Source organism: Heteronotia binoei, chromosome 11 (assembly GCF_032191835.1).
Source record: "Heteronotia binoei isolate CCM8104 ecotype False Entrance Well chromosome 11, APGP_CSIRO_Hbin_v1, whole genome shotgun sequence".
NCBI classification, from domain to species: domain Eukaryota; kingdom Metazoa; phylum Chordata; class Lepidosauria; order Squamata; family Gekkonidae; genus Heteronotia; species Heteronotia binoei.
Window position 1 is genome coordinate 49,576,606 of NC_083233.1, and position 15,299 is coordinate 49,591,904.

The 15,299-nt window shown below is 46.5% G+C and overlaps 2 protein-coding genes across 2 annotated transcripts; one reads left to right on the top strand and one right to left on the bottom strand.

Moving 5' to 3' along the window:
* The first annotated feature begins 3,841 nt into the window (after window positions 1-3,841).
* On the top strand, window positions 3,842-11,208 carry LRRC75B (leucine rich repeat containing 75B). Its single transcript, XM_060249679.1, has 4 exons — window positions 3,842-4,084; window positions 5,014-5,142; window positions 7,737-7,849; window positions 9,583-11,208. Exons 1-4 carry the CDS (start codon window positions 3,842-3,844, stop codon window positions 10,139-10,141), a joined length of 1,044 nt encoding a protein of 347 aa, XP_060105662.1. The 3' UTR covers window positions 10,142-11,208.
* A 1,056-nt stretch (window positions 11,209-12,264) lies between these two features.
* SNRPD3 (small nuclear ribonucleoprotein D3 polypeptide) lies at window positions 12,265-15,254 on the bottom strand. Its single transcript, XM_060249681.1, has 4 exons — window positions 14,997-15,254; window positions 13,561-13,710; window positions 12,757-12,949; window positions 12,265-12,418 (listed from the first exon to the last, which is right to left on the bottom strand). Exons 2-4 carry the CDS (start codon window positions 13,684-13,686, stop codon window positions 12,357-12,359), a joined length of 381 nt encoding a protein of 126 aa, XP_060105664.1. The 5' UTR covers window positions 13,687-13,710; window positions 14,997-15,254; the 3' UTR covers window positions 12,265-12,356.
* Window positions 15,255-15,299: the final 45 nt, after the last annotated feature.

The window sequence follows — 15,299 nt, forward strand, 5'->3', positions numbered from 1 at the left end:
CCAGATTTTGGTCCATCCATGTTGGTTTAGTCCACCAGTTTCTGTGCAAGGCATCCTCAAAGCAACTGGGCAACAAATCCTCTGATTTCATCATTCCACATGGCACTCTGTGAATTCTAGCTCTAGTGGCAAATTACAGTTTTCGTTCTCAAAAAGCCTCTTACATAAGAAAACCCAATTAGGTGACTCTGTGCTTATTAATGTTTTCTCAGCTGCTAATTACAACACACAATAGCAACATTATAATTAAGGCTGGAATGCCACATTCATTTGAATCAGTTGGAGTTTTGGGTGGGACATACCAACCTGTGAGGTTAGTCTGCACTGGATAAGGCTCAGTGATCAAGTCCAACAATTGCTGATAGATATCAAGTTACTCTATTCTGGGGCTTGATGGGCACCAATGGAAGAGACAAGGAATGCTTGTGCCTGTTGAGCCTCTTTAAGAAATTGCCATGTTTCAGCATTTATTATATTCATATTTATTTAAGTTATTTATTGACTGTTTTTCTCACTGAAACTCAAGGAGGATTATACCATGCAAATCAATGAAATCAGGAGGATGTCTAATAAGCAACATAATAGGACTGAGACTGCAGAAATGTAAAACAGAGCTGTTGTCTGTACAAAAACTGAAAATAGGCAATAAAGATAAAATGAAAGTAGGTCAAAAAAGAATCCAGTGGATGGGCCTCTCTGTTTTATAGTGCTGCTGGCCACTGGTAAGAGTCCAATCACAAAAGAAAATCAGCACATGGGTCACCTTTATTTATATGGATTTACTATTTGTATGTTTAATTTTGCAAACAATAGAGTACAGATTTGCATATCTGTGACTTGCAGTTTCATTTATTAGCAGTCCCCAGCCCAATCATGTGAAGTGGTATGATTCCCCACCCCCTGGTTATGGTGGGAAAAGGGAACACAAGTGATTCAGATCATGGTACAGCAGAGGAAGTTAAGGGGGAGTGATAAGCATAAATAGTATTACTGTACCACTTCCAGCCTCTTTTTACTCCAAACTCCATCATCATAATCATTACATTATGCAAAAATGTGGCTGTTTTGCTATTGAGAGGCACAGCTTTCGCTCCTGGGATATACCGTAGATCCCCATTCTGAAACAGCAATGAATGTGCATCTCAAGATGAGTTCTGATAAAGCTGTTCCATTTTCCAGACCTGCAATTACACTGGAGTTGCATTAAGTCCCTCACTAGACTAGTGTTTTGACCAACTGACACAGTGACCATCTGTCATTTGCCCAAGATAATAGATGGGTTCTCTGATACATGTTGACATTGATAATGCTAAATGCTGCCTCTAATGCCAAGTCACAGGAAGAGGGCACTTGGCATGCCCAAATGTCTCAAGCCACTCCTGAGGGCTGCAAAGATTCCCTTGAGGGAGAGTGGGAAGGAGTCACACAAAGTGGTTTGATGGCTTCGAACTTCATCCACTGGCTGTTTCATCCTCGTGAAAAGGAGCTTGTAGCTGCTTTTGCTTAACTCCCTTCCTGTAAGGAAATAGCTTTCCTCTGCCCAGACTATTCCCCTTCCCATGAAGAGGAGAAAGAACCTCTTCATCTTCAGACCCTTGGAAAATGAATGAAGTGCCTTCCAAATTACAATTGGAATTTTGTCTTTTCTGAATGACTATCAGAAAGAAAAGAGCTACTCCTAAGGTGATCTGTGGGTGTGTATAAAGCGCTGCCAAGTTTCAGCTGACTCACAGCAACCCATCATTTTTAAAGGCAAGAGGTGAGCAGAGGCAGCTTGCCATTGCCTCCCTCTGTGAGTGATCCAGGCTTCCTTCCAAGATCTTGCAAGATCAGGTACTCTGGGTCATCCAGGTCAGGACAATGTGATCTTTAGGGACTCTCAACAACGACAAGCATTAATCAGCATCCCACAGGGATTACACATGCATATGACTGTGAGTTCCTCTCCACTCAGAGTGCCTACCACCCTCCACAACTGCTCTTTTAGGTTCAGTAGGTCAGGACATTACCACCAGTCTTTTCTTCTTTTAAAGTCTATAGCAGGGGTGGCCAAACTGCAGCTTGGGAGCCACATGTGGCTCTTTCACACATATTGTGTGGCTCTTGAAGCTGCCACTGCCCCATTGGCCAGCTTGGAGAAGGCATTAAAAGTTGCTTTCTTTCCACCTTTCTCTTCCTTCCCTCCCCCATCTATTTTCCTTCCTTCCCTCAAACATCTGATGTTCATGTCTTGCAGCTCTCAAACCTCTGACATTTATTCTATGTGGCTATTATGTTAAGCACGTTTGGCCACCCATGGGTTATAGATAGCCGTGACCATTTCTTTCCTCAGGTGCTCTCTCACTTACAGAAACAGCCACAGACAGGGCAACCCAGTCCCCTTTAATAACCTCCATCACTCAAAACAGTTATTGGGTTTGGGGCTCAAATGCTGTTCCAGTCACATGGTCCCACCATTTATTCATATCCTAAAATATATGAAGACTGAGACCTTGACTTGTGTATGTGTTTCTTTCCCTGTAACACAGGATTAAATAAACAAGGGGCGAACTTTTATTTATGGTTTGAATGTAACACTGAAGAAAGTAAGGTTAGGGTTACAACATCTGCTTTCCATTGAACTTTAAAACTGTTTCCCTATTCCAGCATTTGGAATTTTGTTACAAATTGACTTTTCTTTCTATTTAGCTTTAAGCCGCTCTTCACCTCAGCTTCACAGTCAGATATGCTCTTTCCCCTTTCTACCCCTAGTTGCCAACTCCCAACTGCTGTTTTCCAGCTGTCTCTCTCAACACTCCATCAGCTCTCATTGGTCACTCTAACGGAGAGAGGGAACTTAACCTATCCGTCACAATGACACTCAACACAATCACTATTCTTTCTGGGACATGAAAACTACGGTAAATAAGCACATCCATAAAACCTTCAACACTTAAGTGTTCTCATGTACTGAATTATTTGTCTCCCCAAAAGATTCCCATCTGGTTGTGTAAGTGAGGCATTTTGGAAGAATGCTAATTTCAACAGTGCGGTGGGGTTCTCTCCAGGACACTGTTTCAGTGGGCTGGGGCCAGCTTCTGTTGCTGAAAATGACAGGACTCTGGCCAGAAAAACAGCTATGCTAGATCAGGGGAACTGCATGGACAAAAACCATGCAAGACAGGGGGATGGCAGAAAGGTCAACAACTCAGCAAAAAACTGAGTTGGCTCCAAGTCAGTGCTTCACAACATCTAGTCTGCCTCGCAACAGAATCCCACTAAATGTTCAGAGCCTTGATGTTGCTCCTAGCCGACTGAGCAAACCAAAGTGGGCTGAATGAAGCCGCTGGGTTCTTTGCAGCATGACAGTTCCGACTGTTGCTCCACCCAGTACTACTGAGAACGTAAAATATGACTCCGCGAAGCAGCATGGAAACTGCTGATGTTTGCGATCGCTATGCACCTGGCAAAGGAGGCGGCGCCAGCGATGAACCCAGAGGGGAGATTAATTCATCTGGTCCGGGAACAAAGCCTGGCCGGGGCGGGGGGACACTTGGTTGGCGAAACGGAACATTCCTGGCCGGGCCAGTCCTGAGTGGCCCAAAGCGAGAGAAATGGCTCCGACGCCGAGCGGCGCCATCAGAGGCCGGAGGTCCCCTGGGAATCCCCCCCCTCCGAGCCGGACTCCTCCAGCAGGAGCAGCCAGCAGCGCCCCCGCCCCGTGCACGTGCCTGGCGCAGAGAGCCGCAGCAGCAGCCGCCGCCGCCGTGGAGATGCTGGGGGGCGGCCCCGCACCAGCCAGGCTGCCCGGACCGCCGCGCCCCGGAGGAGGCTGAGCCCGAGCAGGGCCGCCGCCGCCGCCATGGGCTCCCGACTGAGCAGGCACAGCAGCCCGGAGGGGGGGCCCGGGAGGCCGCCGGAGGGGCGTCCGGGCCGCTTCCCGCTGGCCTCCCTGCTCCGCGGCTCCCCCAAGCTGCCCGGCGCGCTGAGGACCGCCAAGGCGGCGCCCTACGAGAGGCGAGTGCAGTGGATCCGCGAGATCCAGGCGACCCTCACCGCGCGCCACCGCGACCAGGCGCTCCACGTCCTCCTCTTGCTCCGGAAGGTGAGCGCGGCGCGGCAAGCCAAGGGCGCGGCAGGGGCGGCGCCCACCCAGGCTTTGGAGCGGCGCGCCTGGAAGCCTCCGCTGGAAAGCCTCCCGGCAGCCGCAGAAGCCCGCCTGGCTGCCTGGGGAGCGAGAAGCACAGACTGCGGGGATGAGGCGCTCTCCCTTCCCCACAAGGGCCCAGGCGCCTCTGAGCGCTGCTACAGCGGCGGCGGCGGCTGCTGCTGTCTGGGAGAGCGGGGGGCGGAAGCAGGGCGTGGCGGGCTGGGCCGGGCCCTCTTCTTTGCACTCGCCCTCCGGCACCGGCAGGCCAGCGCGGTTAGCTTTGGTTAGGGCGCCAAGCTCTTACTGCCCAGTTGTGACAACATCACTTTGACTACTTCTGACAAGTTAGCCCCTTCACCAGCGTGTAAGTCTGTAGGTAGATTGGGGCGATCGGTGCTCTGCACACTATTGATCTGTTACGCTCGTTGTTTCACACAGAACTCTCCCTGCTCTGGCTGAGGCGGACATGCGGCAGGACCCGGGAAAACATGGGCGGGGAGAGATGGAATAAGATCAAGGCATTAAGTGCAGGGCCAAACCGAAACCCAGGACAGTTATTCCAGCACACTGGAGCAAGTGCTCCTTCAACTCTAGTTGGAGCTAGTGATTCCTGGTTGGAGGTCCACACTGAAGAAGCCAACTGTTGTTGGTCTTTGCCTTTCTTTTTCAAGAAACCTAGCTAAGTATACATGCTAGGCAGCTCATTTTGCTGGCAGGTTGCATGGGAAAAAGGAATGGGAAATGTTGAGTCGCAATGCCCATCCCTTAAAGTGGCTTAGTGGCATGCCTCACTGCTGTAGTGGCCACTCTTGGTTGAAGGCTCATGACATCCCCCCCCCCCCTCCCCGCAGTGTTTTTGATTTTTGGTTGCTTTCTTCCCATAGGATCTTGGTCTAGAAGGGACATTCCTTAGTGAAGTCCTTTATAAGAAGGCTGCCTTTCTCAACCTTGTGGATCCCATCTCCCACGACCTCCTGATGAGCCTAGCCAGAGACCTGCAGTGCCCCAAGAAGGTGAGGCTCATGGCTTACCGCTGGCGTGGGTGGGAGAGAAATGTGTCTGTACATGGTTTGCTTACTTTGGGAGAAAACCTGGGCATCTCAAGCTGCCTGAGGTGTCCAGGTAGATTCAATTAGAGATGTGAAGGCATGTTCCCAGTAAATAGAAAAAAACTGGAAATATTGGGGGAGCACTGGAGGAACAAAATGCTTCTAAGGACAAGGGTTTACTTAAAATATGTACTATGGAGATTTAGATGCGAAGCAATCCACACTATTAGAGAATAGCAATACCTATGTATATTGCAGACATACAACATTTGGAATAGGTTTATTGTTTAAATGAGACTTTTAAAATATGCTAAAATGTATATGATAATACACATTTTAAAATTTAACTCAGAATCTAAACATGCAGCTACTCTTGTGACTATTTCTGTCCAAATCATACACAGTTACGACAGAATTTGTTTCAGCATTTATTTCCCCCCCCCCTTACTTCTCAAATCAATGTGCCAAGGAAGCATTGGGCACAGCTGTTTCCAGCTGGCACATATCGTTTCTCTGGTATAGTCATAATTTTGCTTGTAGATAACTAAAACATTTCTGCTTTTAATTTTGATACATATGCCAAATAGTGCTATTTTTTAATCTTTAGCACTAAATTCCATTGCTGGACATGGTGGTGTTAACTGCATGGTATCCTTCTCTTTTCCCCTGGCATGAAAGCCTCAAGCCAGTTGTGCAACTGCTTATCCCAGGGCAAGCCCAGCAGTATACAAGGTGTGTGTTATGACAGCACTGATAAGCAGACAACATCAGTTGAGGACAAGGCATGAGACAGTCTGCAGCTTCAGAATGAATGCACACACACGCATGCAAGATTGCATCACCTTAAAACCTAAGAGGTTTATTGTGCCAGAAATTAGAACCCATTTATTGCATGAAGTGTGTCCTCAGAAGGAGATGTGGAGGAAGAAATGTGAACTGTGGAGTCAAAAGCTAATGAAATGTTAGTTTCTGTTTCTTGCATTTCTGTGCAAAGCTCAAATATGTATAAGATAAGCCCAATTGCCACTCACAACCAGTGCTTTTTTTAACACAGAGGAACATTGTTCTGGCTGGCTGGGTGTCAAGGGGTGTGGCCTAATATGCAAATAGATTCCTGCTGGGCTTTTCTACAAAAAAGCCCTGTGTGAAACAATGGTGATGTCAGGGAATTTGGCCTAGTATGCAAATTCCTGCTGGGCTTTTTCTACAAAAAAAGCCCTGCTTGCATTGATGAAAGCATTAATAAAATATTTTTATTAGACTTGCTAAACTAAGTCATGCTTTCATGAGATGAACTGAGAATCCCTGCAGCATCTTAATTAGATAATATGAAGCTTCCTGATAAATTCTACTTTTGGAGTTTTCACAGTGAAGTATGCCTTTGAAATTTTTTTGCTACAGAATGGTTGCAAGCAGGGCTTTTTTGGAGCCAGGAATGCAGTTTTGGCTGGCTTGGTGTCAGCAGGTGTGGCCTGATATGCAAATGAGTCCCTGCTGGGCTTTTTCTACAGAAAAGCCCTGTGCGAGACAATTGTGATGTCAGGGGGTGTGGCCTAATATGCAAATGAGTTCCTGCTGGGCTTTTCCTACAAAAAAGCCCTGGTTGCAAGATCAGCAACAGTGTGTCCTGGGAGATTTTCCACTGGTTTCTGAGTAGTGTCATTTTGAACAATGGATATCTGTCCACATATTCCTTTTTGTAGGCAGCCCTCATTTTGGGCAGGAGCTCCAGAACGTCTAAATTTTATTGTGCTCTTTCTTACCTTTCTCCCCAAACACTTGCCTCTGGGCTCCATTGTTCAAACTCACTGTGGGAATTTTGCTGAGCTCTAAGATTTGACAAACTTTCTAATATTTTTCTCCACAGAAAATAAGAAAATAACCAAAACATATAAAGCAGGCAGATGGAAATCTTCATCATGCTACTGTGGCCACACAGGAAAAAGTAATTTTAAAAGTATGATGAGAATAAGGTTTTATTATGACAGTTATAATTCAAGAAGCATTTTAAGGTAGATGCTGAGCTGATATAATTTAATATTCCTTCTGGTGATGGCAGGGGTGTGTGGCATATGCAAATGAGCCCTGGCACCTCTTTTTCTACAAAATGACCCGTTTGTAGGTACTGAAATTTTTGCCCTGTTAAGAGCAGCAGAGCATTGCTGACATGTGACATTAGATGAGCCCAGTTAGTGTAGCTGATGTTATTAGGACTGGTATTAGACATGGGGACAGAGTAGGTGTGTCTGGGTTAGTTGCAATGCAAGGTCTCATCCCTAAGCTTGTGTCTTTGTTAGTTGTTCCAGTGCTACTGCCTTAGATTAGGGAGTTGTTCATAAATGATGGGAGATGGAGAGGTATAATTGTCCAGGATGTACTGTGCTCACCATCACCTACACCTCCCAGTTTATCTGTAATATTCCCTGACCTTTTGTTTTGGTCTTGTCCTGTAGCACGTCACTCCTGGTCTCCCTTCTGGGGACTAATCTGTTCTGTCATGGTATAGAAATTAAAACCACCAAGCTCCCTGCTGATAGCTTAGATTCTTTTGGTTTCAGGAATATGACCCTTGGAAGTCTGCAGATCGGATCTGCCGGCAGCTGATTTATCATTTGACTCCTCATTCAAAATGGCAACAGCACAGCATGCCACATCGGAAGTCACAGGCAAGGTGAGAAATGCAGATTGGGGTGGGGGTTGAAAGTGGGGCAGGGCAGGTGCAGGTGTAAGCCTCTTGATCCTTGGCTGGGCATCAGCAAGAGAGGGGCCAGCCGGTGCATTCTGTCTAAGGAAAGGGCTCCTTTCCCCCAGCCAGCTCCGTCTGCATAAAAATGGCACCTCATACTGAGCATTCATACTGAGTACCCTTATACAATCAGCATGCCAACGTATCTTATATGAACATATGAAGCTGCCTTATACTTGACCCTCAGTCCATTAAAGTCAGTATTGTCTACTCAGACTGGCAGTGGCTCTCCAGGATCTCAAGCTGAGGTTTTTACGCCTATTTGCCTGGACCCTTTTTAGTTAAGAGATGCCAGGGACTGAACCTGGGACCTTCTACTTGCCAAGCAGATGCTCTACCACTGAGCCATCATCCCTCCCCATATTACCTCCACAATTGGGCTTCCTTCCCTCCCCACCCCGTTCACACACCATAAACTTAAGGGGGGGGGCTAGGGGGCTATTGCAAGCTGTACCCAGGCATGGAAAATAAGTGTCTGGGATTGAAATGGGGTGAGCTTGACCAGAGGATGGAAGCAAGCTGGAAATGAGGAAGGTGTTGAAGGAGGGATTGTATGCAAGAGCTCCATAGAGAAGGTTAAAGTACGTGTCTCTGCCCCAAGGGCTCAATTAGAAGGTGGCTTTGTTAGCAAGGTCCTGACAGCAGCTTTGCACCTAATAGGAATTAATGACAGCTACACGGAAACTGTGAATATGTCACAGGCACCAGAGGGAGCCACAGTTGGCCTTATATGTACAAAGGAGGCTAAAAAAGTGAGCTATTGGAACTCTCCTCTTTCAGGGAGTATAGCTGGTACAGGCAGATACATATTTGCTGTATCTATAATATTGGCTGTGGGGTGGGCAGATACCAGTCATGGGTGTAGCACAATATGGCCTGTCTATTTGGAAGTCATTCCTAAAATGAATGCAAAAGCTGTCCTTCTCAGCAGTTCCCAAGGTCTCGAGAGGAGGGAAAATCAGCTTACAGGAGAGAAACCTGCCTCACATCCCACTTCAGTTTAACTGTTCAGTTAAATCAGTTTTTACTACGTTGTTTAATAGCAGCAATTTTCTGTAAAATTCCTTCAAAATACAGCCCAATAGGCTGAGCTGCCTCTATGGCAAACTGATTTGCTACAGTTAAGTTGTGGTCTCCTAGAACACATGTTCCAATGGTTGTGTCTTGTATTATGTTGTCACTCAGATGTATTGCAAAGCTACTCAAGTTGCAGAGTTTTCCTGTAAGGCATTTTTGGTATTCTGCTGAACAAGCCAGGTTGCTTGTGGAAGTCATCTCTGCATTTCTGGAATTTTAGCATTCTTTGATGTCACTGTAAGATCAGTTCTGGGAACTGATTTACCAATGCACCTAAAATACCTTTCAAGAATATGCAGAACTATTGCAGGATGGACTGACACAAGTTTAGGCTTTGTGTAACAGGAAGATATTATTATAGGCTTAAAACTGTAAATCCTCTTAAGCCATTGCAGCTCTCTTCCACAGGGGCCTAGCTACATTAGTTTGGCCTGCAGTTGTGGGGATTTTTTTTTTAAACTAGAGGGGTTCCACGCCACCCTAAGGAACCAAGTTAGCATTGCCAAGCTGTTTCTTCTTGCCCTAAAGGATCTTAAGTACCAAACTCCCTAATCCTCCCCCCATCTGCACTGTCTCTCTAGTCTAAAGAACAATTTACAGAAGAAGCTGAGCCAAGATGCTATGGACCTATCAGGGATCCCTCTTTCCACACGGGACATCCATCGCATGGCCTATTACCTGCAGAACAATGGCCATAGCCTCCACACAGTGGACTTAAGCTTCACTGACTTGAATGATGACAAGATGCACCTCCTGCTTCCTTTTCTGTGGTCACTGCCCAGGCTCACCCATCTCTCCCTCAACGGGAATCGCCTGACCAAAGCCACTGTAAAAGAACTGACTGATGCCATGAAGGACATGAACCAGTTCCCTTGCTTGGCCTGGATTGACCTTGGCAACAACGTAGATGTGTCTTCTATGCCACAGCCTCTGCTGGTTGGCTTGCGGAAGCGTCTCAATTTGCAGACTACCCTGCCTACCATCTACGAGTCCCTAGATAGCGATTCTGAGCTCTCTACCAGTCCCAAGATTGGCCAGCTAGAAGGCACAGAGGCAGCAGCTGCATTTCAGGCTGACAAGGCACACCTAAAGGCTGAAGAAGAGTCATGCATCTTCGGCCAGTGGTCCTGCAAAAGGTGACTGCGCAAGACCTTCTGTACAAGAATGATACCATGGCAGTAGTACTTGCTGTACAGGCACATGGCTCCAGCTCTTCCAGCCAGTTTCACTTGGCACTTCTCTTGCCTTTAACAGCCCTGATCAAATTTACATTGTTCCAGTGAAAGACTGCTGCAATTCACAGCCAGGGTCTTCATCTCATGTACTTCGTTAACAGGGGATCAGTCACTTACCGTGATGACAAGGAACCCATCAGTAGGTAAACCATTTGTAGGAACTCAGAACCTCCAGACAGCACTGGCTGGGATAAAGTACAAGCTGTTGCCTTCTTGCTTCCCTTTCTTCCTCTCAACTTATTAAGCATCAGGGGCAATGACTTTTATTTGCAGAGAGAGTTCTGCATTTAAAGGCTGAGCCGCTCCTCAGAAGGACCTCATCAGGAAAAGCAAGCATGAGCTACTCCCTTGTGCCAAGCACCCTCCCCGCTGCAGTAGTGTTTTAATTCTTCAGACAAAAGGCAATGGAATCCCACATTCAGCTCTGTGTGCAGACCAAGAGAACATGTGACTGGGTTGCAGTGTCAGGGTATTTCAAGCCCAGGCATTAGGGATGGGTGTCTCTATTCCATCTCTTTGGGGATTAAAAGAAACAAGTATTGTTGTATGGACCGGGAGGAGCAGGAATGCTTGTATCGCTTGGGCTGCTTGATACAGAGAAATGGACCTGTCTAGAACACATCACAGCTCTGCCACTGGGGATGGCTTGATTTTAAAGTGGTGTTAAAACATGTCAAGGCCAGTGTGGAAACTGAGAATGCAGTGCTTCCCACCGTTTGCTGTATGCAATGAAGGACAATAAATGACTTGTTTATCCAAATATTTTAATAGGGAACGAGCAGGCTCACTACAGACCTCCTGGACAGATGACTTAGAAGTTCCTCTATTCAAGCCCTGCTGCACTGAATGGATCCTATGCAAGAGCACTAGAGATGGGGACCATTTTCTGTATTAAACAGAATGTCTTCATTACAAATTAATGTAATTACAAGTGCTGTCTTAGCAAATAACATGTTACAAAATTAACAAAAACAAGTGTAATTAACTTTTCTCAGAAGGCCTTTAAGTTGTTGGTTTTACTGCTTTGGAGTTTGAGCACTTTTCCCCTTCTCCTCAAATGCAGGAGCACTTTAGGAGCTAAAGAAAGCAACACACACCTGTAGAAGTAACACTGTGATTTTCTTGAGCAAATACATGATTCATCACCTTTCATTGGAAGAAAATAATACAAGCAGCTTCATGTTGATCTTCAGCAGTTACCTCCATCCCCATTGTATGGATTATCACACTGAAGCGACTGCAATTTATAGTGCTAAGGGAAACTGTGTTTGCACATGTAATTGTTCAGTTTTTAAAAGGTATAGAAACCTTGGCTTATACTGTTTTGAACTAGCCAGATTTTGAGTTGCAAAGTTTTCTAGTTTACTTTTTAAATTTCAGCAGCTAATGGTTATAAGATTTTTTTTTAAACAGCTACCTTCTACATGCAATTTCTTTTCTAAATCAAAATTAGGCTCTGGGTTAGGTGGAGGTTTGTAGAACAAAGTTTCATGTATTAACAGTGGATAATAAGCAACAAAGTTATCCGTGGCCCTCTATGAAGCCTACAATATCTGGATGCCTCTCTCATCCTTTTTCTAAAGCTGTTACAGAACCATTACATTGAGTGAGTCTTATGTAAAACACAAACAATGCCAAATTATAAATAAATCACAGTTAGGGATGGACCATCAAAAGAACAATGCCGCAGAGTCTCTTTGAACACTTACCTGTTTGAGAAGTCTATTTTTAGCCAGAGTTACTATTCTGTTTATCAAAGTGCACAGTCTGAACACCAACATGCATTACCAATTACCTAAGTGCATGATATTCTCCTGTATATGGTAAGTTGTGGCTAATAGCCCCATTCACAATCCAACAGTGTGAAAAACCTCAACACAATTATTGTTAAAGGATGGGGAGTGAGGGGATGGCGGCAGAAAGGAGCTAAAATACTACCACTTGTACCCCCCAACATTAATTTAACTTGGTTGGTAAAACAGAAGCCAGTTTCTACATCAAAAGCAAACTTGATTCCACAGAACAGAATTACCATTTTCTAAGAAACACATTTATTGGAACACATAACACAATTATCTTCCAACAGTTTTTAATTCACCAAGGAAAGACACAGTCCAAAGTTATCTTCGCTTCTGGAAAATGTTGCCACGCCCCATTCCACGGCCTCTTCCTCTTGCAGCCACTGAAGGAAAACACACAGCACATATAGATCTTGTTAATGCTCCAGAGTAAGCCAAGTTCTCAACACAGCACCCCCTGGCTCATTTCTGCTTGCAGTATTCATTTTGTTTCCGAAATCTAAGCCGCCTATATTGACTAGGGACCAGGGAAACAGAAAAGACTATGTAACAGATTCACAAACTGTAAATGCAAGGGAACTGTATCTTTACACAACGAAAAGGGTGAAGCACCAGTGCAGGATGTTGAAATCTCCTTCCCCACCCCCTACACTGAAAATCCTCCTTTCTAGATCACAGCCCTTCTCCCGATTTCTGGAATTACACATAAACAGGCACTAACCCTGGGCTTTGAGAATAGCTGCTTTGCCTCTTCCAGCTCCAGAACCTTGGTTTTTGTTCTTCATGCTTTTCAACATTGGAGCATTTTTCAACATATCTGGCAAGATGAGAAACCTGATTTTGCTTCCCCGAATGTACACTTGCTCTAACTGTGCCACACGCCCATCTCTGTAGGTCACTGTGATGTTGGACATCTGAAAGGGAAAAATTGGAATTGTTGAGTGCAAAAGTGCTAAAAAAAAGCATGAAAGCAGGATTTGCTGGTTACTTGCCGAGCCAAAAAGAGCAGTCTCAGAAAGCATCACCAGTACTTAGTAAATCTGACTAAAAATCAATGTGTAGTTAAGGTCATCAGCTTGTCAAATTGCTTTGGTGCTATAAAACAAAGAGCAGCACTTGTTCTAAGAGTTTGTTTATTGAGCTAAATATATGAAGCAGATCCATGCTAATGATGCCCATGGGCTACATTTGACAAGGATGCACATTGTCCCATATAATGAGGGCCCCTCCCTATGTTCTTCAGATCACTCATACCCAGCTTACAAAGCACAAACATCTGCGGATTAATCAACTCTATTGCCATTGGGGGATCTCAAGGAGCTTAAAAAAATAAAACTTGAGTGGATGTGGTGAGATAGCACTTCTTCCAGGCATGTCAGTTTATGATTTATTTCTGTAGCACAGAAAGAGTCAATCAAGTTTTCTCTGGGTTTAGAGTTCCACCAAATTGGATGAAAAAACAGTGGGACATTTTATAAACCCCTCCCAACACACACACACTTGTTACTTCTTGGGGGAAACTTGCCTGGCAGTTCATATTGTCCTCAGCCTCAATGAGCTTCCCCCGGTAGACTTCACCCGTATTGGTCTCACAAGTCACAATATGGCCCTCTGCTTCATGTAGAACTTTAATTGGCACTCCAATAGACATGGTGGTAGTTGTCTGTATTCAAACCTGAAAAGTTAAAATGCAAAAGTCATTCCTCGCATCATTGCCACCCCCCGTTATAAACTTAGAAAGTGAAAAAGCTCAAGAACACCAGTTCGGAGGAGAGGGGATCAATGAGGATGGGGAGGATGAGGGCAGGGCCGGATTTGGGGGGGGGGGGGCAGAGTGCATGCCTGCCCTGGGCGCCATCAGAGAGTGGTGCCAAATTGGCCATTCCACCAACACTTTTCTCCTCCCCCAGTCTGTGTGCACAGAACGGGGGGAGAAGAAAGTAAGGGTGCCCTGGTGGTGTTTGCACCGGGACGGCGCAAATGCTGCCCCAGCCCCTTTCTCCTCCCTTGGTCTGTGCACAGACCCGGGGAGGAGAAAGCCAGGGCATTCTCGTGGTGTTTGTACAGTCCTTGGAGCTGAGGATGGCGCAAACACTGCTCTCCCCCCACCTTTCTCCTCCTTGAGTCTGTGTGCACAGACCCAGGGAGGAGAAATTAACAACATCGGGGGAGGCGTTTGTGCCGCGCCCCCTTTTTTCCTCTGGGTCTGTGCACAGACTTGGGAAAGAAAAAAGGGGTGGGCACCTGGGGGGGGAACGGAAGATTGGGGCTGCGCTGTGGGGGTGGGGTGCCTTGCCTGAGGCGGCAGGCACCCCCACACACCGTTTTTTGAGTGGGGGGGGCACCATTTTTTAATTTTGCCCCCGCTCAAAAAATGGGTAGATCCGGCCCTGGACGAGGGGAAAAGGATGCCACCACCAGACAGTCTTTATAGGCAGGAAAGGGTAGAGTGCCGGATACAAGAGCGACCCCGCATTAGCCTTTATCTCAGTCTCGTCCTTGGCTCTCGAGTTTGCATAAGGCAGGGAGCAAGCAGGGAACACACAGCCCTGTTCCAGAGATTCCAATGAACCCGGGGGAAAGAGCTATCCTGATGAGCCCGACACAGAAGGGAGGCCTGTGCTAAGTGCGGAATCGGTCCCTCTCTTTAAACACGCCTCCAGGCCACGTGAATAATCCATGGGACGCTATTTCTGACTCCGCTTCCTGAACGGCGATAGCCACATCAAAAGCACGAAGAGCCCTACAAGGTATTGTAAGAACCTACACAACACCGGAGATACTCGGCAGCCAGTACTGGGGAGAACGACAAAGCCTAAGCTAAGAGGCCTTCCAGGAGACCCGAGCCATCCACTGCATGCGAAGGAAAACTGGGAGGAGGGGGACACTACAAGCACATCAATACCACCCGGGCCTACCCCAATAACTTTTCCCTCCCACAGCATCAACCAGGTTCCTCACCGTCGGGGATTCTTACTGCGACTGATGCTTCAACAACGGCTCTCCGTTCTCCTGAACCTCACCATAGAACGCGACAATCACCCGGAAACTCGTAGCCGCTCTGCTCCGCACGTGTAAACTCTATGGTCGGAAGCGCGCAAGTTGAAAGGCCCGGCTGAGAAACAGACGCGTAGACAACAGTTCCGTGCGGCAGACAGGCTACGTTGTGACTTTCTCCTCTGACCAGCACCGTTGATAGAACATGGCGGCTCTGCTGGGGTAGGAGACGCAGAGGCTCTCCATGAACCTGACAAAGGCTGCTGC